Source organism: Lepidothrix coronata, unplaced genomic scaffold (genome assembly GCF_001604755.1).
Source record: "Lepidothrix coronata isolate B3197 unplaced genomic scaffold, Lepidothrix_coronata-1.0 Scaffold229, whole genome shotgun sequence".
Taxonomy (NCBI): Eukaryota; Metazoa; Chordata; class Aves; order Passeriformes; family Pipridae; genus Lepidothrix; species Lepidothrix coronata.
The window spans coordinates 741,649-762,218 of NW_016690409.1; the positions used below are offsets into that span (position 1 = coordinate 741,649).

Genomic DNA, 20,570 nt, shown 5'->3' on the forward strand with positions numbered 1-20,570 from the left:
TCCTGGGACTCCAGAAAAAGCAGCATAATTTGCATATCGTGGGAGATGTGGCTCTGTTTGTCCCCATGACAAGGAGCCACCATCTCAGGGGTGCACAGCACTCCCAGGTGGTACATGTTACCTGCTTCTCCCACGCCCTTGGAAATCCAGGGGCTGTATTTCTGAAGCGCTGAAATCACGTTTATATATTCATTTTGACTGCTGGGGGTAATATTAATTACTTCCCTTTCCTCTGGGAGAGGAGAAGAGCAGTCATCTCACATAGTTTGGGAGTTTTCTGATGCCTCTGAGCGACTGCAGCAGATCCTGCCTCTGTAGTGCATGGGATGTGTTACTGCTTTCCGTGGCGTGTTTAGGAGGGAATTGCTGAATGTGTTCATGATTAATGTGATCGAGACACTGAACTAAATGTAAATTTATGTTTTCAAGCCTACAGAGGACGAGGTGGTAAGAGCACAGCAGCTTTGCCTTCATGTGTACCTGGGCCATTTCCCATTGATGTAAAACGTGCTGAATTGAACATGTTATGTCACAGCATCTTGTTTTCAAAAAGATCTTCCTGTATACATGTTGCAGGCCGTTTTTAATTCATACATGCATACATTAACAGACTTTTAATTACTTTATCTGTACAGCTTGTCTGTCTGATCCCCTGTCTGCAGGTCATTCCCAGTTACCTGGGAAGCTGCTAAGCTGGAGGTCTGAAACTGAAAAGTTTTCACTTTTTGAGCCTCTGGAGAAGTCTCGGTTGCCTTATGTTGTGTCTTTGGTAATTCTGTGCTGCAGGAAACTGTTTAAAGAGCTTTTTTCCCCAAACTATCTGCCAGGTTAAGGATGACACTGGTTGACTCAGTGAGCAAATACAGCACAACCAGTCCAGTTTCATGTAGTTCAGCAGCTGAACTGGGCAGAGGCTTTGTGTAAAAGAGAAGCTCCATTCTGAGAAACTGCTCTTCCATAAGCACTTGTAGCAATTATTTAAAAAATGGGTTTAGCAGTACTCATGCAGGATTGAGTATAGCTTTCAGCACTATCAGGTAACCAATTTTATTACAAAAATTGCAAATGCCATGGAAATCAGAGCAGCTTGACCAGGGCACTGCTGCTGGAAATTGTGCTGACAGTGGTTTGCTCAGAGCTCTGCTGTGCACAGGCCCATGTGGAATGGGGGGCATGGGGCAGCGTGCTGGTGTACCTGATACCTCCCTGAACCTGGGGAAAATGGGTAAACCCACAAGGGCTGTGCCACAGCAATCCCAGTGCTCCCACTCCTGGCACAGTGGTCGTTCTCTCAGGCAGTTGCACTTGGGGCTGTGAACAGTCATTGTTTAAACATTTCACATTTCCCACATTCCCGGAGCTGCCGCCCGGCTCGTGTGTGCGGGAGCTGGAACTGAAGAACTTCACAGCTCACGTTCTGTGCAGAAAGAATTAGGCTTTTGACAGCTAATTTAACTGAATTGTTTGAAATATTTATTGCCTTGGGTATACTGGGGGAGAAATAAGAATATAAATAGCTTTGTGTTCATGCCTAGAGCATTAGTCACTGGATGTATTTAAAAGATCATGTTCACTTAAATCTGAGCAGTTTCTGGAGCATGGATTAAATCCAAAATGCAGGGAATGCCTTCCCAAGCTGCAGAATAAGAAACTGCACTACATGGTAGACTTCCTTGTAAGTTCTTTTATTATTGCAGAAAATTACCAAGACACAGAGACTTTGCCAGTGAATGGTGCACAGATGTGACTTTTTCAGGATAGCTTCATGCATTATTTTTGCTTTCAAAAAGGGCGAGTTCATATCTTGCAAAATGCTCCTGTTGCTCCTTTAGCAAAGGCACACACTGTACAGCTTGGAGCACTGTCTCCTTCCTGTAGAGGCACCTCTGAGGTACTGGGGAATGCACACCAACGCCATCTTCTGCTGAACAGTCTTTTCCTGGCTGAGCCCGTGGATGGATTTGGAATATCTGACTTTCCACACGCTAGAATGTGAAAACAATATTCAAGTCACAGCGTTTGTCGCTCTGCAAAACCTGGCGAGACAAGATCCGTTTTTGCATTTATAAAACTGACGTGCTGAGCCAGGAGCAGACAGTGTCAGTGTGCAGCGTCACACATGGTGTCCCTGGCGATAGCAGCAGGTCCCCTGCCCGTGTCCCTGCCTGGCTGGCCCGTGCCGGGCTCCCAGCTCCCCTCACCCTGTGTTCCCTTTGCAGTTCGACTTCGGTGACACCGTGGTGTACCAGGCCATCCACACCATCGAGTACTGCCTGGGCTGCATCTCCAACACCGCATCCTACCTGCGGCTCTGGGCCCTCAGCCTGGCCCACGCACGTGAGTGTCCCTCCCGGGGTGAGCTGTGGGTCCCTGTGCCTGCTCCCCCCACACAGGGGGAGGCAGGGACACGAGGGGCCTCTCGGGGCTCAGCTGGCACGGGACAGCGCTGTGTGTGTGTGAGCTGGGAGCAGTGAGCTGCACACAGGGTCTGCTCCCACAGCTCTGCTGAACGGGAGGGAGGGAGCTAAAGACACGGAATAAGCAAAGAGCTGCTGAGCAAGCACTCTGCCCTGCCCTGTGTGACAGCTGGAGGCAATGTCCTGACACATTCAGCTGTAAAAGCTCTGGCCCCTTTTCAGTTTCCCACCTCATTGTAGTGGAAGTTTGGTTGACTTCAGTTTTTGGTTGACTTTAGTTTGATTGACTTTAGTTCCCACTGACACAAGCCCTCTCCTCCCCTTTCTTCTGGCAGAGCTCTCGGAGGTGCTCTGGACCATGGTGATCCACATTGGCCTCAGTGTGAGGAGCCTGGGGGGAGGCCTTGGCCTCTTCTTCATCTTTGCTGCTTTTGCCACCCTGACAGTGGCCATTCTGCTGGTCATGGAGGGGCTCTCAGCCTTCCTCCACGCTCTGCGTTTGCACTGGTGAGTTACTGGGACGTCCAGAAACTTGGGGAGCTCTTCATAGCAAAATAGATGTCACCTGGACTGTGCAGAAAGGCACTTTCTAGAAGGCAGAAAGTCTTTAAAAGAGTCAGATTTCAATCCTGTTGGTAGAACAGCACCTGTCTCTTGATTGTTGCGTAGAAATTGTGGAGAGTAACTGAGCTCTGCTTAAAAATAAGCACTAAAAGGCTAAGGCTTTAAGACCAAAGCTTTGGGACTGGGGAGTAGGGATGCTCTGGGCAGATCTGGGCAGATGAGCGTGCTTGTGGCTTTGGGCAGGACTTTCTCGTTCTGTCTTTTGGTCTTTTCCCTGGTTCCTGTGTTTATTGTCTTTCACGTGCACTTCACTGACTGCAATTTCCTTCTCATGCTCTTATTCATCATCATAAGACCTTGCCTTGGACAGGAGTGGCTTTGCCCTCTGCCCTCAGGGTGCTGTGGGATGGCAGCGAGTTTTTGCTGGTCTTGCTTTTTGCAGATGCTTTTGCAGCTCCTTTCCCATGATCACTGAGCTCCTGTGTATGCAGCCAGCAAAGCAGAAGGAATTCCTCTGCTCCCAAGTATGGAAAGTGTTCAAGAGCTTTCTCTAATCCATGTTTAAGAGCACTTATTGTTCCACTTCAGATTGCCTGGTTAGTGGACTGGTGGGATCAAAGGAGCAACTGGGAGTGGGGTTTGCTCAGCCTGAAGCGTAGGAGAGTCTGTGCCTCTGTAGGGTTCAAGCATCTGCCACCTCCTCAGGCTGCTGATTTCCTGGGGGGTCAGAAGTGCAAAGGGAAGTCCCATGCAGATCACAAGGAATATTCTGTCTTGCTTAAATGGGAAGAAAAGGTTGGGAGCACTCTCTGAAAGTAGTTCTGTAAGTGCAAAAGTTGCAATGCCTTTAAAAAAAAAAGGGGAAAGAAAATCAGCCTTTTTGGACTTTTCCCCTGCTTGTGTGGAAGGAAAACTTTGGCCTTTTGCCCTCTCCACTGGCAGCTGGGGGGTCCTGGCCCACCTGTGTCCCTGTAGCCGGGTGAGCTGAGCTCACCCCGGGATCCCGGGGCGAAGCCATCTTGTGCCGAGGGAGCAGGGGGGGCACTGCTGGAAATGGCTGCTGGATGGTGCCTCTGTTTTTCCTGGCATCCAGCCTGAACCCTCCCTAGCAGTCACTCGAGAGCTCCTCTCTGGCTGGACAGAGGGCCCTCACCCTCTCCCTGCTGTCACCGCGGGGCCATTGCAGCAGCAACAGCAGGAGCCCTGCAGACCCTGCCAGGCACTGAGAGCAGTCCAAGGGGAGCAGAGAGCAGCAGTGCTGTAACTCCAGATGTGGTGGGTTTGCTCTGCAATTCCTTGTGGATTAGAGGATTTCCAGGGTCTGGCCTCTCTGGGCTGTGGAGCTGCACGGCTGTTTCTGAGCAGCAGCTGGGGAACAGCTCTGAGCAGCTGGCTCTGGGCAGGCTGCTTGGCTCCTTTGGCACCCACAGGCATGGGCTCGGAGCAGAAAGCATGTTTTTGGGGAGGTACCTGTCTTGTGTTAATAACCACAATCTGCACCTATGGATACAGCTCACAGATACCTGGAACAGGTGTAGGCTGGAGGTCATGGTTCAGGCAGGAGGTGGCTGCTCCTATTGCCAGGCTGTTCCTAAAGGGACATTAAAAAATCATCTGTGAAGGTGTCAAGAGAAGACATAAGTCAGTGAAATGGCAAACAGGGAAACCCAGGTGCAGCAGCAGTGGGCACACGAATCACTCCAGCCCGGCAGACCAGTGCAGGGCACGGCCTGGCTGCAGAACTGCAGTGCTTATCAAAGTCCTGTTTTCCCTAAATGTGTTTTTCAGACTTGCAAGCCTATCATGTACACGCTCTGAGAGAAAGTCTGTTCAGGCTCAGAGCCCAAACACCAAGTTTAAGGCTCTATTTCAGACTGCAAGTGATCTGCTGAAATGATTTTATGTTTGCTGTGTTGCTTATCACAGGGAGGCACCTTCAGTTGTTCCAAAGAACACACTGTTCACATTCCTTTTTGCTCCTGAAGCAAAAACAGGGTGTTCCAATGGCAGGTGTTCCCTTTTTAGGAGGAGGAAGGGGGGGCGAGGGTCAAATACAGCTGTCCTGGGAAGAGCAGATGGGATTTTCTGGCTGTGGGAGAAGAGTCACCTATCAGGAATTCGAGGTGTGGGTGGCTCAGCCGTCCTGGAAAGGAGGAGGAATTGAGCATGTGTTTTACTGGTGAGGGAGTGCCAGGTTGTTCCATGTGCTGTGCCTGGCAGTCCCAAATGAGGGAGGTTTACTCTGTGCTTTTTGAGTGTGCATTCTTCGAGCAGGCTGGGTTTTTCAGGGCAGTCTGGAGTGGAGGCAGCACCCAGAGTGCTGGGTGTGCATCGGTGCAGGTCGGCACTGGTCTGAGCTGTCGTGCAGTCAGCTCCTTTTACTGTAACTCTCCTGAAATAGTTTACCTTTCCATTTGCTTTTCAGTGATGCAGTTTGACGTGAATGTTCAGATTAAAGCAGCTTCCCCCCTTTTAAGCTAGTCAGCTCTTCTCATGTGAGCCAACACAGACTGTGCCCAAAAGGAGAAGTTTAAAACTGTATTCAGAGTGCTGCTTCCCTAGAGGTGTTGGCGTGCTGGAGCTGCATCCTGCTCTCAATCCAGTGAGTGGGAGTGGTAGAGTCCAGCTCTCCACTCACTTGCCAGGATTTGATTTTCCTTTGTAAGAGTCACAAGCCAGTGCTTGCCTGCAGCGTGGCTGCAGGAGCTGCTGCTCCAAGGGGCAGTGCAGCCTCCTGTCAGGCAAGATGGAATCTCCTGCAGTGCCTTTTCAGGAAGGAGTAACTGCAACAGTCTCTGCACAGACACCTCAGTGGGTTCTGACTGTCGGGTGTGCTGGAGGTCACCCCTCTCAAAGTGTGCCTGGGTAACACCTGACCCCAGGCTCTGGCACCTGCCTTTAGGAACACAAACACCAAGTGGGAATTTGCAGTTGTACCAAGTGACAGTCGGGGTTCCTGTTCCACAGCTGCCTGTGCAGCTGCTCCTGCTCATAGGACTGGAGCTGCCTGGTTTTCCAGTGTGGGTACCCTGACTCTGTGCAGTTGGAAAATCCACAGAAGTGGATTGCAGTCCAGCAAACACTGACACTAATGATTAATGCAAAAAGCTGCAGAGTGGGTTTGCTGTAGCACTGCTGCCAGAGAGCTCCTGATCTGTTTGCTGACAGTGCTCACTGTCTCTAAATCCTCTGCAGACCTTGGTCACCGATGGGAGACACAGAGAGTTTAGCAATAAACTGGGACATGTGACAGACAGAGCCTGGTAACAGTAGTGCCTTGTGCTGGGTTCTGGACATTCCTGGAGACAACTGCAGAAAACCCCACTGACTGTTTATGCTGTGATTATTTGGTTAAATATGCTTTTCTCACTGGTTCTCTAACCTAAGAGCAGCCTCTCCATCATCGGGCCTCCAGTTGTAAGTGTCCAAAGGGAGTGTTTGGATGTCAGGGCCAGCTGGAACTGTGAATCATCAGGGTTAAAATTTCAGTTACAGTGGGTTTGGGTGACTCAGATACCCAACCCTCTGCCTCTCATTTCCCTTTGCTTACAGAACAGTTATTTAGTCACAGGATATTTATGGAGATTATCAGGGTTCCTGAAAAACTGGAGCAGGTTGGCGAGGAGCCCTTCCTCCCACACGGAAAATCCTGCTCATCCTGGGGATCCCTTGGCCTGCGAGGCAGCAGCAGATACAAGATAAGGCTGGTTTTTTTCTGAGCATTTGTCTCCTGGGCTCTGTGGGGAAATCACTTTCTGCCAGCTAAAGCCAGCAGCTCTGGAGTTTGCCATGGGGAAAAATAATTCAAGTTTGTCCTTTTTTTGCTGCATAAAAATCCTTCTCCTCAGCTGTGTTAAATGCTCCCCAGTTTGCTGTCACTTACTGCCTGCAGAGACTTTGTTTTCCAGCAGATCATGCAATGTAAAGTGTCTGTGAAGCCCAGGCTTGTTTTTTCTGGGAATCAGGGGATTAGTTTCCCTGACCCTATTTGGCTGTCGCTGACCATTGGGCAGTTCTCTAGAATAATTCTTTTTTTTTTACCCGAGTTCATTAGGGGCAGCAGCAGCAAATGGGGCTTTGCTAACGCTCGGCTGGAGCCAGCAGGCACATCCCAGCACAAGTGCCTGTGGGGGGGATGAACCAAATGTGCCACAGGGGATAAACAGCAGCGGCTGGTGGGGGAGTCTGAGCTCAGCGTCAGGCGGCCGAGGCTTGTGCTCACACAGGAAAGGGAACTTTAGCAACAAGCTGGTGTAGAAAATGCTGTGTGCTCCCTGTGCTTCCTGGGACACCACAAGCAGGGTGGGCTTCTTGGTTCTCTTGCCCTTTTGTTGCCCCTGGGAGTGGGATTTAAGTCCGTGGACAGTTCTCTGCCCCACACTGAAACATCGCACACAGATGGGAGGTTCATCCCAAAAGGTACATTATATTATAACACCTCTTTTTCTCTTTAAAGCTTTATTTTTTTATAGCCAGTAATCATACTTTTAACAGAGTTCTTGCTAACTGCTCTTGTTGAGAGCTGCCTTTTTAATGAGCGATTGCTCTTCCCTCTCTTGCAGGATCGAGTTCCAGAACAAGTTCTACACTGGTACTGGGTTCAAGTTTCTCCCTTTCTCCTTTGACACCATCCGTGAGGGGAGGTTTGATGACTGAGCCCCCCCCACACACTCCAGCAGTGTTAAACACCGTGTGTGTGTGTGACTGACCCCCCCAACACCATGTGTGTGACTGACCCTCCCCTCCTTCTATGTGAGTTGTGTGTAACCCCCCCCATAGTGACAGTAACTTATTGCAGCACTCTTGAGCGTTACCATGGCATCCCAAAGCCACGAGCTTTGATGTTCTGGGGTAACGGGTGACACTGGATCACAGAAACTTTTTTGTTCCTTATGTTTACTCTCGAAGATACCAAGTGCATGATGTGTCTGTTTGGTGTGCAGTTGTGTGCTCCCTGTGTTGTGCATTCCCTGGCAGCTGATCAGGGCAGAAGAGAAATGTAGCTGTGCTGAGGGGGCAAACCAGTACAAGGAGAAAAGACCTAAGAACCTCAGCTCCAGAAGAGTGAGGGCTGCTCCCCCTCATGTTGCTGGAGGCTGTGGTGGGAAGAGGGCTCAGGCCTGGCTGTGGCCTGGGGCTGGATGGGGAGGGACGAGCTGTGGTGTTGACTGTCATCTCTCACCGCAGGTACTGCCACTGGCAGTGGACCTTCTGGGGTTTCTGGTTTAAAGCCAAAGGTTGCAAAGCCCTCGAGGCACGTTGGGTAGTGCCTGTATGGACTTGGCATTGGTGGAGGCAGCTTTTGCACAGGTGGAGGGACCAGTAGCTTACACTGTCCTGTGCACTCCAGGTCTGAGGAGCACTTTAAGGGGGAGCAGAGGCCCAGGGAGGTCTCGGTGGTGTGTCCCTGCAGTATCTGTTGCTTTCTCTCCTGCCTGAGCTGTCAGTAATTCCTTGCCCTCCTCCACTCGATGTAGCTGTAGCAGCAGTGGGGTGTTAGTGCTGTGTGCAACCATCGTCTTTAATTCTCACAGTGGAGCTGAATATTTGTATATGAACAGATTAGAACAAAAATGAGAATCATTAACCTGGAAGTGAGGAGGATATGCCTCAAGGTACTGGGCTGCCTAAAATTAGGTGAGAAAGGTACGTGTGCACTGCATGCTGCAACGTGTGCAGGGCACAGGGACCTTCATGCTGCACCTGGGCAGCCCCTGGGTGCTCACTGGGGTGTGTTTACAGACCTGTTTGCAGACTGAAGGGTGAAATCAAAGTGGAGCTGCAGGTGGAGCACTGACACAAGACCTGGTGTGTCCCGCTATCTGGATGAAATGCTTGACAGTTGCTGACAGTCACTGTATAAATTAAATGAACTGCACAACAAGTGCTTGGTCTGTTTTCTGCTTTCTCTGCACTCACTGAGGGGGCTCTGGGACAGCCCCTCATCCCTGACTGACACTGGGCAGAGCCCCAAAAGCTGCTGGGGGCATCTGGGACCTTTGGTGTTCCTGCCTAGGATCCTTGTTACCCCCATGGCCACAACCAGGGGGTGGGCAGGGCTGGTTTGTACAGTGAGACCAGAGTGACCCTGCCCGGGCTGCAATGTCTCTGCGCTTATCGAGCCCTGGTGACATCCTGAGTGAAGACCAGGCCGGGGCCGTTTGTCCTGGGACCTCCTGCCCACCCCGATAAACCCAAAAACAGTGGAACGAGGAGTTGTGCAGGAGGAAAAGCTCCAGCTTGATTAACCCGGGTGCTGTGGGTGCTCTTGACAGGGAGTGGGGCAACACGGTCTGCATGCCCGGGGCTGTGCCCTGCTCCCGGCCCCCCCAGCCGCAGGGACCCCCTGCTTCCCCCCGGGGGGCGGCGTGTTTACTCAGGCCCTTCCTGCCGCAGGGCTTCTTCCACATGTGCGGGAGCAGCGGAAGGGACGGTTCTGCGGGGTTTTGGCGATTGTGTTGCTGAAGTCGCTGTGTTTCCCGTCTCCTGATGTCCCGGCAGGGCAGGAGCTGCGCTGCATTGCCCCCCCACCACCAGTGTCCCGCCCCCCTCGGACGAGGGGCCGGCTCCCCACCGTCCCGGAGGATGCTCTCCCACCGCTATGGGTACCAGAAGTCCCGGGGGATGCTCTCCTCTTTCACCCGCTCCCCTGCGCTCTTGCACCACTCCCGAGTGCAATCACAATATTTCTGCCCGTTTCCATGGCTCCGGGGCCACAGGGCAGCCCTGGGGGCTCCCGTGGGCTGAGCTGGGGACGTTCGGGGAGCCCCGATCTCCCCCGCCCGTGCCCCGGGCCGCCCCGCAGCCGGGCTCTGTCCTGGCAGTGCCCACGAATGGCCCTGGAGCTGAGAGAGACCCCGGCAGCCCGAGCCCGCCCCCGCCCCGCTCCCTGGCGGGGTTCCCTCCCGCCGGTCCGGCCCGGGCCCCTCGGGGCGGAGGGGGAGGCCGGGCCCGGGCCCGCTCCGCGCGGTGCTGGGGCAGCCGGGGCGTTCCCCGGCCCCGGGGCACCGGCGGCGGCCCGACTGCCCGGTCTCGCAGCGCCCCCGCCCGGCAGGAGCGGGGCCCGGGCTGGCGGATGCTCCGGGACCGCCCCGGCCCGGTTTGCCCCAGGGGCGGGGAGCCGTCACGGGTGGGAAACGCGAAATGTCCGGAGCTGCCGGTGCCAGACTGGCCCCGGCCGGGCAGCCCGGCGGGGGTCCCGTCCCGCGGGGATCCCCCTGCCCGTGCACCCTGAGCGGGAGGGGAAGGGGCCGCGGTGGCCCCGGGGCACAGGCAGCGCCTGTCCCCAGCCCTGGCCCGGTATGTCCCCACGCCGAGGGGCCGGAGCCCGCCCACTGAGCCAACCCTGCTCCGCCCTGTGCCCGGTACCCGCTCAGGCCCGGCCCCGCCGCCAGGCCCGCCCAGCGCCGCGGGGCCGGGAGAGGCGGGACGGTACCGGGAGAGGCGGGGCCTGGCGCAGGGGAAGGAAGCTGCGATGGAAGCGCGGCGGGGACTGGGACCCGGCCCGGGACCGGGGCTGGCGCTGCCGTTTCTGCTCCTGTTGGCGGCGGCGGCGGCGCGGGCGGGGGACGCGCGGCAGGAGGCGGCGGTGCGGGCGCTGGCGCGGCGCCTGCTCGGCCCGCGGGCCGCCGCCGTGTCGCTGTCGGTGGAGCCGGCGCTGGCGGCGGGCGGGCCCGACGCGTACCGGCTGTGGTCGCCGCCCGGCGCCGCCGTGGCCGTGGCCGTGACGGGCTCCAGCGGCGTGGCGGCGGCCGCCGGCCTCTACCGCTACCTGCGCGACTTCTGCGGCTGCCACCTGTCCTGGTCCGGGGCGCAGCTCCGCCTGCCCGACCCGCTGCCGCGGCTGCGGGCCGAGATCCGCGCCGCCGCCCCCGGCAGGTAACGGCAGGTAACGGGGCCGCGGGGCCGCGCGGCGCCGCTCACGCCTCGTTAGCGCGGGACAAGGCGCCGTTATGTAACGGGGGCCCCGGGGGCGCGGGGCGGCCCGGGCGCAGCCTCCGCCGCTCCCGCAGGTACCGCTACTACCAGAACGTGTGCGCCCAGAGCTACTCCTTCGCCTGGTGGGACTGGGCGCGCTGGGAGCGGGAGATCGATTGGATGGCGCTGAGCGGCATCAACCTGGCGCCGGCCTTCGCTGGGCAGGAGGCGGTGTGGCAGCGGGTGAGGAGCGGGGCCGGGAGGACGGCGGGGACCGGGAGACACCGGGACCGGCTGACGCCCGGCACCCGGCGCAGGTTTACCGCAACCTCGGGCTGAACCAGTCGGAGATCGACAAGTACTTCACGGGCCCCGCGTTCCTGGCCTGGAACAGGATGGGGAACCTCCGCCGCTGGGCTGGACCGCTGCCGCCTGCCTGGCACCTCAAGCAGCTCTACCTGCAGGTACCGGGGCAGCCATGCCTGTCCGAGGCAGACCCCTGCCACCCCCTGCTCTGGCCACACTCATGGAGCCTCGGGGACCCCCGCGTCCCTCCCCGAGCTCCAGCAGCTCTCAGAGCCTCTCGCGAGGAGGCGTGGGGCTCCTCTCTCCCTGCTCTCTCCCTCCTTCTCTCTCCCAGTACCGGATCGTGGAGCGGATGCGCTCGCTGGGGATGACCACAGTGCTGCCAGCCTTCGCGGGCCATGTGCCGCAGGGGATCCTTCGGTAGGTGCTGCCCTCGCTCTGCCCTGGGCCCTTTCCAGGGTCACACCTTCGGCATAATGGCACCTATGGCACCTCCCACCTGCAGCTTCCCTGAGAGGGTGCACTGTCCCTGCAGGGGCACAGTGCTCCTGTCCCGCCCTGCTCCTGATCCCCATCTCTGCCCTCTGGCACAGGGTCTTCCCACGCGTGAATGCCACTCGCCTGGGGGGCTGGAGCCACTTCGACTGCACCTACTCATGTATCTACCTGCTGGACCCGGAGGACCCCATGTTCCAGGTGATCGGGACCCTCTTCCTGAAGGAGCTGATCAAGGAATTCGGCACAGACCACGTCTACAGTGCCGACACCTTCAATGAGATGACCCCCCTCTCCTCTGACCCTGCCTATCTCTCGAGGGTCAGCAATGCTGTCTTCAGGTCGATGACAGGAGGTGGGTCAGTGTGCGGTGCTGGCCCAGCTGTGAGGCTCCAGGTGGGATAACTGGGGCTGGGGAAGGAGGCTGTGGGCCCCATGCAAGTGCTGAGCTGCCTGTGCTTGACAGACCCCGTTGGTGCCAGACCCTCAAAGCCCCTTCCACGAGGGGTGGTTGGTGGCCCCAGGGCCTCCTGGGACACCTGTGGGCCCTGCCTGAAGGGGACCTCACCCTGTGCTCCTCCATCCCCAGCTGACCCCGAGGCGCTGTGGCTGATGCAGGGCTGGCTCTTCCAGCACCAGCCAGACTTCTGGCACCCGGCACAGGTGCGGGCCCTCCTGCACGGTGTGCCCCTCGGCAAGATGATTGTTCTTGACCTCTTTGCTGAGTCCAAACCTGTCTACCAGTGGACAGAGTCCTTCTACGGGCAACCCTTCATCTGGTGCATGCTGCACAACTTCGGGGGCAACCACGGCCTCTTCGGCACCGTGGAGGCCATCAACCATGGCCCCTTCATGGCTCGGCGCTTCCCCAACTCCACCATGGTGGGCACAGGGCTGGTGCCTGAGGGTATCGAGCAGAACGACATGGTGTACGAGCTGATGAATGAGCTGGGCTGGCGGCAGGAGCCCCTCGACCTCCCCAGCTGGGTGTCCCGCTACGCCGAGCGCCGCTATGGCGCCCCGAACGCTGCTGCAGCCAGCGCCTGGCGCCTGCTCCTCCGCAGCGTGTACAACTGCACCGGCGTCTGCGTCAACCACAACCGCAGCCCGCTGGTGCGCCGGCCCTCGCTGCACATGGACACAGAGCTCTGGTACAACGCCAGCGATGTGTACGAGGCCTGGCGCCTGCTGCTGAGCGCCAGCGCCGAGCTGGGCTCCAGCCCCCTCTTCCGCTACGACCTGGTGGACGTGACGCGGCAGGCGGCCCAGCAGCTGGTGAGCAACTACTACCTGGACATCCGCAGCGCCTTCCAGAGGCACGCACTGCCAGAGCTGCTGACAGCTGGTGGCGTGCTGGTGTACGACCTGCTGCCCGAGCTGGACAGCCTCCTCTCCAGCCACAGCCTCTTCCTGCTCGGCCGCTGGCTGGAGAGTGCCCGTGCCATGGCCACCAGCGACCGGGAGGCAGAGCAGTACGAGCTGAATGCCCGGAACCAGGTGACACTCTGGGGGCCCAGTGGGAACATCCTGGACTATGCCAACAAGCAGCTGGGGGGGCTGGTGCTGGACTACTATGGAGTGCGCTGGAGCCTCTTCGTCTCTGTGCTGGTGGAAAGCCTCAACTCGGGCCGCCCCTTCCACCAGGACGAGTTCAACCAGGCTGTCTTCCAAGTGGAGAGAGGCTTTGTCTACAACAAGAAGCGCTACCCGGCCGTGCCAGCTGGGGACACACTGGAGATCTCCAGGAAGCTGTTCCTCAAATACTACCCCAGTGCCCTGTGGCGCAGCCAGGCTAGGCTGGCATGACTTTGGACTGTGCCTCCGGAGCCTCCTCCAGGAAGGGAGAGGAAGGCAGGGCAGAGCCCTCGCACCCTCCTGGTCAAGGCTCCTGCAACTCCTGACCTGATGGCTGCGTCCTGGGTCTACTGGAAGGGGGGCACAGAGCCCTGGTGGCACCCAGCCAGCCTGGACCCCTTGTTTCTCCTGTGTAGGCAGGACGTGCCCTGAGGGGGGCTAGCAGATGGATGAGGGGCAGGCTGTGCCCCAGGGGCACATCCTGCACTGTGCTCTGTGCCCAGCCCTGCCTGTCTGCCCTGAGCCTATCCCCTGGAAAGCTGGGCTGCCCCAGTGCTCCCAGTTGGAAGCTTGGGGGGATTCTGCAGAGGGTCAGGACAGACGTGTCCCTGCTGTGGGGCCCTGGCTGGCTTGCAGGGGCAGTGATGGTGGAGAAGCAGACAGGGAGGTGGCAGTGGTGTGGGGACAGAGCAACCCTGGACCCCAGTGCCTGCAGGGACCCAGTACTGCATGGCCCTGCCCATGTTTGGTGCCTTCTGTATCATAAAAGACTTAGTGGCATTTCCTGCAGCATTGCTGGGGCCGTGCTCCATCAGGATGTGGTTTTTGAGGCCTTTTCTCCAGCTGGAGCTCAGGTAGAGCCCAGCTGTGGAGCAAATAAAGACTTTTTTTCTCCTATGCGTGTCCAACTCGTCTCCCCAGTGCAGGACTGTGTGGAACACAAGGGGTAGAGGAGCAGCTTGGCTCTAAGCCCACATAGCAGGAACAATGCACTGCCAGGCAAGTCCTGGGAGCTGGAGCGCCTGGCACGGCACAGCGTGACTGGCGACTGGTGCAGATTCCCCAGGGCTGCAGCTCCCCTTGTGCCCCAGAGCCTCCCCCTGCGGGTCGTTATCGCAGCACCTGCGAGATCATCAAGGCACAGGGAGCCCCAGGCACGCACAGGGAGGTCTGTGGAGGGGCCTTGAGATAAGGCAGCAGACACAACAATGTGGTGTGGGGTGGAGGGACCCCCCTCCCAGCCCTTTTAAGCAGCACGGCCCCCTCGGCCAGCACCGCTTGCCATGGAGAGAACCACGGTGCTGATCACGGGCTGCTCCTCGGGCATCGGGCTGGGACTGGCCGCACGCCTGGCGGCCGACAGCACTCGCCGCTTCAAAGGTAAAGGGACAATGCTGCCCTGGGGGGTCCAGCACCCCTGGGGGTCTCCGGGCTGGGCCAGGCAACACCTCAACAAGGACAGACAGTGCCTGGGGGTGGGCTGGGGTCAGCCCTGTGGGGGGTGGGCTCTGTGGCCTTGCTGCCCACGGCCACGCTCTCTCCTCAGTTTATGCCACCATGCGTGACCTGGCCAAGGGTGAGCGGCTGCTGGAGCACTTGGGCAGCCACTGCCCTGACACGCTGGAGGTCCTGCAGCTCGATGTCACCGACCCACACTCACTGGCAGCCGCCGTGCAGCGGGTGCAGGAGCAGCGCCTGGACGTGTTGGGTATGACTCTTCCCATTGCCCCTCTATCCCTTGGGTGGCTGGGGGGACATCTTCAGGGTCACAAGCCTCCCAGAATATAGATGCCAAATCATGGGAGATGCCAGTAGTCCTGGGGCTGGGATGGGACATGTTCAGTGGGGCAGGCATGCAGGAGATGGGCTTGGGGGTGCCAAGGGCCCATCAGCATGGAAAGGCCCCCCCATTCCTGCTTTCTGGCACTCGGTGGTGTGTGGGGGCTGCAATGCCTGGCTGACTGCACCTTGCCCAGCAGTCTGCAACGCGGGGGTGGGACTGATGGGACCTCTGGAGACCTGCTCCGATCAGGCCATGAAAACCCTCTTCGATGTGAACTTCTTTGGGGCCGTCCGCACCATCCAGGCATTCCTGCCCGCCATGAAGCGCCGCAGGGCCGGGCGGATCATTGTTTCCAGCAGCATCGGGGGGCTGCAAGGTGGGACACCCGGCACCCTGGGGCGTGGGGAGCTGCGGGGAAGAGCCCCGGTGCTCAGGGTGCGGCTCTGCCCCAGGGCTACCCTTCAATGCCGTGTACTGCGCCAGCAAGTTTGCGGTGGAGGGGCTGTGCGAGAGCCTGGCCATCGTCCTGCGCCCCTTCAACATCCAGTGAGTGCTGGCGGCGCCGCGGGGGCTGGATCCTGCAGACCGCCCATCGGGACGGGGAGATGCCAGGGCGGGGATACGGTGCCGTCTCACGCGCTCCTTCCCGCAGCGTGACACTGGTGGAGTGCGGGCCCGTCCACACCAGCTTCCTGGCCAACCTACAGTGCCCGGACCCCGAGGGCAGCGAGCTGGAGGGCCTGGACGCCGAGACGCGGGGGCTGTACCGCCGATACCTGCGGCACTGCCAAAGCCTCTTCCGCGACGCGGCCCAGGAGGTGGAGGACGTCCTGCCGGTCAGTCCGCGCGGGAGGGGGGTGGCCGTGGAGCCGCGCCGCAGACGGCTCTGACCCCTCTGCGGTGCCAGGTGTTCCTGGAGGCCATCGTCAGCCTCTGCCCGCCCCTGCGCTGCGCCAGCACCCAGCTCCTCGCCCCGCTTTGGCGCCTGCGGCTCGGCAGCCCCGACGGCTCCGCGTACGTCCGCGCCATGCACGACTTCGTGTTCGGCGGCAGCGAAGTCAGCGGGGACCAGCCCTGAGCGGAGCCGCCGGGACACCGGGACCCGCTGCCGTGGGGGATCGGTCCTGCCGTGTCCCCAATAAAGCCCTTTGCATCCGCACAGCTCCGGCTCCGTCCTGTCGCTCAGTCTCGCCCGGGCGGGGCCGCACTGGGGCCGGGCCTGCCGGTCTCCTCCTCCCGCGGGCGGAGCCGCGCCGGGGCTGCCCGGGAGGCGGTGCCGTTCCGGTGCCGGTCCCGTCCCCGTTCCGGTCGGCGGCGCATCCGGCGGGGCGATGCCGCCCTTCCCCTCGGGGCTGCTGGTGCTGACGGCGCCGCTGCCCGCGCTGCCCCGGCGGGCGGCGGGGCTGGTGGCGGCGGCGGCGGGGCTGGTGGCGGGGCCGCTGTACGTGCACCTGCAGCCGGGGCTGCGGCTGAGCGGCCCCGCCGGCCCCGGCCCCGCCGCGCCGCCCGCGGGCCCCGCGCTGCTGCGGGCTCTGGCCGCGCTGTACGAGGCGGCGGCGGCGCGGCGGGGGCTGGACCTGCGCGTCCTGCTCGGCCCCGGCCGCCGCCTGGCACGGCCGCCCCGTGTCCTGCTGGCGGCCGCCGCCGAGGCGCCGGGGCCGCCGGAGCCGGTGCAGCTCGGGCTACAGCGCCTGGCCGCGGCCGTGTACGGCTGCCCGCCGAGCCTGCCCGCGCTGCTGCTGGGCGAGGACACCGGCGGCGGGGACCCCGAGGGGGACCCCGAGCAGGATCCCGACGCGACGCTCCCCGAATTCTTGGACGTAGCGGTCGGCGGCACCTTCGACCGGCTCCACGGCGCCCACCGGCTCCTGCTCAGCGCCTGCTGCCTCCTGGCCCGGCGGCGGCTCCTGGCTGGGGTGGCCGACGGAGACCTGCTCCGCCGTGAGTCCGGGGTGGCCGAGGGGTCAGCCCGGTGCTGGCCGGGGCAGGGCGGTGGTCTGGGGGACCGCTGACACGGGGGGTCCTGGCAGCCACCCACCCAAAGCGGTGCCACCCAGGCAAGGTGACACTGGGTACCCGGTGGGGAACTGGTGTCCTGTCCACAGCTAGCAAGGTGTGTGGGTGCAGCGGGAGCAAGGGCAGGAGGGAGCAGCCACTCAAAGTCATGGACGAGTTTTGTCTCCCTTCTCCTGGTCTTGTTTTTCTGTCACTCTTGTGCTTCCCCACCCTCCCGGCACCTGGTAGACAAGGTTCTGCCGGAGCTGATCGAGCCCTACGAGCTGCGAGCAGCAAAGCTCCGCGAGTTCCTGGAGGACGTGAAGCCCTCGCTGAGCTACGACATCGTGCCTCTGGCCGACCCCTTCGGCCCCTCTGTCACAGACCCCGACTTGCAGTGCCTGGTGGTCAGCGAGGAGACCCGCCGGGGAGGGGAGACTGTGAATAGGAAGAGGCTTGAAAACGTAATTCCCACGCCGGAGCCCAGGGCTGCCCCTGCCCCCCTCTCGCCCCTGCCTGCCACTGCCTGGGGGCAAATCGGGTCTCAGTTCTCCCCTTCGCCCGCCACACTCCTACAGCTGATGGTCCTTGGGGCTTCCTTCTCTCCTCAGGGGCTCCCTGAGCTGGCTCTCCATGAGATCCAGTTGATGAAGGACCCTGACCACCAACAGAACGAGGAGGAGAAGATCAGCTCCTCCAGCCTCCGGCAGAGGCTGCTGGGGACGCTGCTGCAGCCCCCACGGGTGAGGGAGAACCACGGCTGTGATGGGAGCGGTGTGCCCGGGAGGAGGGGTGGGAATCTTGGGATCCACAGAGTTTGGCCGTGCTCCTGCTGCTCTGCAGGCCAGATCCTTTCATGCCCATCTCCAGGCTGGGGCATTGGGATCCTTCTCCAGCAAAGCCCAGTCCTCCGTTTGCTGCCATGGCTTTCCTTCTTCCCTTAGCAAGACCCGGCCTTGCCATCACGCCCGTATGTGATTGGGCTCACTGGGGGCACTGGGAGTGGGAAAACCTCCATCGCCAAACTCCTGGGGCACCTGGGCGCCTTTGTCATCGATGCTGACAAGCTGGGCCACGCCGTCTATGTCCCTGGTGGCCCGGCCTACGAGCAAGTAGTGGCAGCCTTTGGGGCAGGTAGAGCCACCAGAGGTTGTGGGAAGGACTGGGAGGAGGAGGAGGAGGGAGGGGTGTCCCAACATCCCAAGGAGCCCTGGCCTGTGCCCCCCTCCTGTCCCATGGGTTTTGGGCTCCCCAAATGTCGTGTGTCCCATGTCAGAACTGCTGGTGGGGAAGGCTGAACTGGGCTGCTGTTTGCCTGGGATGAGCTCTCCCCTGTCCTTTTCATGAGTCAGGTGAAGAGCTGCCAGGTCAGATCTTACAGGCCCTTTCTGTGTCCTGTTGAGAGCCCTGTGCCAAAGATGTTTCCCTGACCCAGGCTTGCCCCAGGGATAGGAGTCGGGTTTGTTCCTGCCAAACCTGTTGTGCTTCTGTCTTGCAGAGATCTTGAATGAAGATGGGACGATTAACAGGAAAGTCCTTGGGGCCAAAGTGTTTGGAAACCAGGTAGAAGCAGCACGGAGACTCAGTGTTTAATCCCATGAGCCAGGGGAGCTCTCCCCTTCTGTTGAGGCTTTTTAGTTTTCAGTCCTTTGAACTGATGACACCTTCCTGGCTACACTTCCTGTCAGTGACAGGGCAGGACAGATCTGTCTCTGTAGCTGAGTCAGCAGCTGTGCTGGACATAGTCCTCTTGCCCTGCAGCTGCTGCTGTCTCCCCATCCCTGTCCCCTCTATCCCATGCTTTTCCTTCACCCAGTGTGGAGCAACAGCCCTGACGTATGTGGAGCTGGTGCTCTCTGCCCCTTGTACCCAAGGGAGCTCAGTGACACCTGACCTTGCTGGTGGGGCCAGTGCTCTGCCTGTGGCTCCGGTGCTGCCCCAGTCCCAGGTGGAGGCAGCTTGAGGGGTCCCCTGGGTGGATGGCTCTCATGTGGGTGCTGCTGCACCGGGACCTCACTGTGCTGAGGGGCAGCAGAGACCAAGGGTCTGCTATGCCTGGCAGGGCAAGGAAAATAATACCCCCCCACCTTCCTGGGTGCCCCCTGACTGCTGACAGCCACCATCCCCTTGTTGGCTGCCCAGGAGTTCTGAGAGTAAGGGACCAAATCCCGAATCCTGCCCTGGTCCTTTGTAGGAACGGCTGAAGAGCCTGACAGACATTGTGTGGCCTGAGATAGCCCGGATGGCGAGGGAGCAGATCCGGGAGGCCGACTCTCAAGGTAATGGGGGCAGCTCCATTGCAGCCTCAGCTCAGCAGTGAAGTGTCTGTGCTGCTGGAAGGGGGAAGCTGAGCCCAGGCTGGGCCAGAGCCGAGGAGCCATCGCTCCATCCATGGCCAGGCACTGAGGAATGCCCTTGTTCCGCAGGGAAGGCCGTGTGTGTGCTGGATGCTGCTGTGCTGCTGGAGGCCGGGTGGCAGGACATGGTCCACGAGGTGTGGACGACCATCATCCCAGAGGAGGAGGTGAGCCATGCCCTGGGCCCCTTGCTCGCTGCCAGAGCTGGTCCTCAGCCTCCCCTGAGTGTCCCCTCTGTCCCTGCCAGGCCGTGAGGCGCATTGTGGCCAGGGATGGGCTGAGCGAGGAGGCCGCTCGCTGCCGGCTGCAGAGCCAGATGACCAACAGGCAGCGGGTGGAGTGGGCACAGGTGGTGCTCTGCACCCTCTGGGAGCCAGATGTCACCCGGCAGCAGGTGAGCCCGGGGCTGCCGCAGCACTGGGGGTGTCCGGGGGGACCAGAGGGCTCAGTGCTGTGCCTGGGCTGGGCACTGTGTGCCTGGGTGTGCTCTCACCATCGAGGCTGCCTCTGGACATGGCCACGAGGGAGGGATTTGGGGATGTAGATGCAGCTGGGAAGGGAGAGGAGGCATGGGACCCTTGTGTGACCCTGTGCCAAGGTGCCGCTCTCGGGGTCCGTGGGCTCTGAGGTGCTGCCCTGGGTGGTTCTCTGGCAGGTGCAGAAGGCCTGGGACCTGCTGCAGCAGCGCTTGCGCCCAGAGCCCAGCCACGACCCCCACCTGTGAGGGGCAGTCCTGCACGGCCCTGGGAGGGTCCGTGTCCACCACTGCCCTGCGAGAGCTGGCGGACGGAGCAGCGCGGGACCGAGCCCACCGAGCCCATCCGGCTCCATGGAGGGGCCAGGGCGTCCTGACGTCCCCCAGTGCGGGGGACCCTGCAGGGCTGAGCCCCGCTGGGTGCCAGTAAAGAGGCTGCTCCCACTGTGCATGTCCGTGTGCCGGTCCCGTGTCACTGTGCCAGTTCTGTCCCCCCACCCACCTCCACAGGGGCTCCGCTGCCCCCGGCCCCTCCCAGCTGCCATTATGGGCGTGGCCCCCGGCCCCGCGGGGCTCGGAGGTGCCGCATTGGGGACGCACGGCAGCGATGACGTCACTGGAGATTACGTCACAGCGACGGTGTCCTGGCCATAACGTCACACCCACACAGAGGCGCGGGCGCCCCC

The 20,570-nt window shown here is 60.1% G+C and overlaps 4 protein-coding genes across 9 annotated transcripts in view; all 4 read left to right on the top strand.

Annotated features, from left to right (window-relative positions):
• Nucleotides 1-7,656, top strand: part of ATP6V0A1 (ATPase H+ transporting V0 subunit a1) — a 25,479-nt gene extending 17,823 nt beyond the window's left edge. For 4 of the 6 annotated variants that reach the window (XM_017834143.1, XM_017834142.1, XM_017834138.1 and 1 more), the window contains 4 exons: nucleotides 430-447; nucleotides 2,220-2,337; nucleotides 2,753-2,924; nucleotides 7,544-7,656. In XM_017834143.1, the coding sequence (XP_017689632.1) occupies nucleotides 430-447; nucleotides 2,220-2,337; nucleotides 2,753-2,924; nucleotides 7,544-7,637 (402 nt within the window). In that variant the 3' untranslated portion in view covers nucleotides 7,638-7,656. The remainder of the gene's footprint in view (nucleotides 1-429; nucleotides 448-2,219; nucleotides 2,338-2,752; nucleotides 2,925-7,543) is intronic. The other 2 variants (XM_017834139.1, XM_017834141.1) reach the window with 1 other exon arrangement.
• A 2,799-nt stretch (nucleotides 7,657-10,455) lies between these two features.
• On the top strand, nucleotides 10,456-14,171 carry NAGLU (N-acetyl-alpha-glucosaminidase). Its single transcript, XM_017834066.1, has 6 exons — nucleotides 10,456-10,855; nucleotides 10,915-11,141; nucleotides 11,216-11,362; nucleotides 11,539-11,624; nucleotides 11,798-12,054; nucleotides 12,289-14,171. The coding sequence occupies exons 1-6, from the start codon at nucleotides 10,456-10,458 to the stop codon at nucleotides 13,503-13,505; spliced, it is 2,334 nt and encodes a 777-aa protein (XP_017689555.1). The 3' UTR covers nucleotides 13,506-14,171.
• Nucleotides 14,172-14,340: 169 nt separating this feature from the next.
• Nucleotides 14,341-16,135, top strand: HSD17B1 (hydroxysteroid 17-beta dehydrogenase 1). Its single transcript, XM_017834144.1, has 6 exons — nucleotides 14,341-14,654; nucleotides 14,821-14,982; nucleotides 15,254-15,433; nucleotides 15,510-15,603; nucleotides 15,710-15,893; nucleotides 15,965-16,135. The coding sequence occupies exons 1-6, from the start codon at nucleotides 14,558-14,560 to the stop codon at nucleotides 16,133-16,135; spliced, it is 888 nt and encodes a 295-aa protein (XP_017689633.1). The 5' UTR covers nucleotides 14,341-14,557.
• A 253-nt stretch (nucleotides 16,136-16,388) lies between these two features.
• On the top strand, nucleotides 16,389-20,335 carry COASY (Coenzyme A synthase). The gene is made up of 9 exons (XM_017834067.1): nucleotides 16,389-16,998; nucleotides 17,302-17,516; nucleotides 17,664-17,795; nucleotides 17,997-18,186; nucleotides 18,551-18,615; nucleotides 19,247-19,331; nucleotides 19,479-19,576; nucleotides 19,657-19,803; nucleotides 20,065-20,335. The coding sequence occupies exons 1-9, from the start codon at nucleotides 16,389-16,391 to the stop codon at nucleotides 20,131-20,133; spliced, it is 1,611 nt and encodes a 536-aa protein (XP_017689556.1). The 3' UTR covers nucleotides 20,134-20,335.
• Nucleotides 20,336-20,570: the final 235 nt, after the last annotated feature.

Bases quoted from the DNA above. Each gene is read 5' to 3' on its own strand.
- NAGLU (XM_017834066.1), top strand. From the start codon at position 10,456: ATGGAAGCGCGGCGGGGACTGGGACCCGGCCCGGGACCGGGGCTGGCG. The intron at 11,363-11,538 runs GTACCGGGGCAG...TCTCTCTCCCAG, and splicing joins TCAAGCAGCTCTACCTGCAG to TACCGGATCGTGGAGCGGAT. The intron at 11,625-11,797 runs GTAGGTGCTGCC...CCTCTGGCACAG, and splicing joins GTGCCGCAGGGGATCCTTCG to GGTCTTCCCACGCGTGAATG.
- HSD17B1 (XM_017834144.1), top strand. From the start codon at position 14,558: ATGGAGAGAACCACGGTGCTGATCACGGGCTGCTCCTCGGGCATCGGG. The intron at 14,655-14,820 runs GTAAAGGGACAA...CTCTCTCCTCAG, and splicing joins CAGCACTCGCCGCTTCAAAG to TTTATGCCACCATGCGTGAC. The intron at 15,894-15,964 runs GTCAGTCCGCGC...CTGCGGTGCCAG, and splicing joins AGGTGGAGGACGTCCTGCCG to GTGTTCCTGGAGGCCATCGT.
- COASY (XM_017834067.1), top strand. From the start codon at position 16,389: ATGCCGCCCTTCCCCTCGGGGCTGCTGGTGCTGACGGCGCCGCTGCCC. The intron at 16,999-17,301 runs GTGAGTCCGGGG...GGCACCTGGTAG, and splicing joins CGACGGAGACCTGCTCCGCC to ACAAGGTTCTGCCGGAGCTG. The intron at 17,796-17,996 runs GTGAGGGAGAAC...TTCTTCCCTTAG, and splicing joins CGCTGCTGCAGCCCCCACGG to CAAGACCCGGCCTTGCCATC.